The sequence below is a fragment of the Camelina sativa genome, chromosome 7 (genome assembly GCF_000633955.1).
Source record: "Camelina sativa cultivar DH55 chromosome 7, Cs, whole genome shotgun sequence".
In the NCBI taxonomy this organism is placed as follows: Eukaryota; Viridiplantae; Streptophyta; class Magnoliopsida; order Brassicales; family Brassicaceae; genus Camelina; species Camelina sativa.
The window spans coordinates 17,950,941-17,952,008 of NC_025691.1; the positions used below are offsets into that span (position 1 = coordinate 17,950,941).

The 1,068-nt window shown below is 30.9% G+C and overlaps 1 protein-coding gene across 1 annotated transcript in view; it reads left to right on the top strand.

The window, feature by feature from the left end:
- The window catches only part of LOC104701413, a gene marked incomplete in the record, with an annotated part of 3,547 nt that continues 2,718 nt past the window's right edge, over positions 240-1,068 (top strand). Inside the window, 1 exon segment of the mRNA XM_010417098.2 lies at positions 240-1,068. Within this exon segment, the coding sequence (XP_010415400.1) occupies positions 873-1,068 (196 nt within the window).

The following is a 1,068-nucleotide window of genomic DNA, read 5'->3' on the forward strand; positions in this document are numbered from 1 at the left end:
AGGTATAAGAAGAAAAGGCATCAAATGCTTTATTATTGGGATTCGCACTGTTTACTAAATTCCACGATCTGCCAACCATCTCTTATTTTTATTTACTTCTCATTTTTTTTTTCTTCTAATTTTGTAATAAATTCCAAACAATTGAAAAAAATATGAATATGTTCTTTAAGTCTTATCTCCCTTCAATTAGGAAGAGAATCTTTATTTGTATTCCCATTTTTGCATTACAGTCAAAAAAAAAAAAAAAAAAAATCCTCTTTTGTTTTTCTCATTTTACATACAATTTCATTCCTTTAGTGTTGGAAAATAGTAAATCCTGTAGATTTTAATTTGAGTTTATCTTTTATAAGTAGTTTATAGTATTTTTCTCCATGAAATTTTGGTGAAAAGTCATAAAGTTTTTTTTTTTTTCCCATTATATGTCTAAAAAAAACATCCTCCATTGGCATAGAAGCTGAGAAGGCTGCTGTCAAATACAGAGAGGAGAAGAGAAAAACAAAAAAAAACCCAAAAGCAATTCCACAAACTAAAAAAAAAAAAAAAAAAAAAAAAAAAGTTGTGATTTGGTAAACAAAAGATCAATTTTTTGGTTTCTTCGTTTGAAATTAACAAACAAACAAAATAAAAGACTTGGGATTGAGAAGGTGAAGAAGTTTCAAGCTTTTTTTTTTAGCTCTCTTCCATGGCGTAAGATGATTCACTTCCTCAAAGTTTGTATCTTTTTTAACATCTGATCAAAGGAGGGTTTCGGGTTTTGCTTTTGGATTTGAAGGGTTTGCTTTCTGATTGTTAAAGTTTCAATCTTTTTTTTTTAGTTGTGAAATTTGGGTTTAGATGGTGTGAAGGGGTTTATAGGGTTTGTGTGTTTGATTATGTGGATGGCTACTCGATCTAATTCTGGGTTCGAGTCTTTGAATTCTATGATGAGCCGTCACGCTTTTAATTTCCAAACTAACAACTCTTCTGAGATGATTCCTATGGGTCCTTACTTGGGGATGAGTATGATCAATGCTGCTACTTCTCCTGGAAGTTCTTCGAATCCTCTTGATTTAGTTTCTGGTCCCAAGC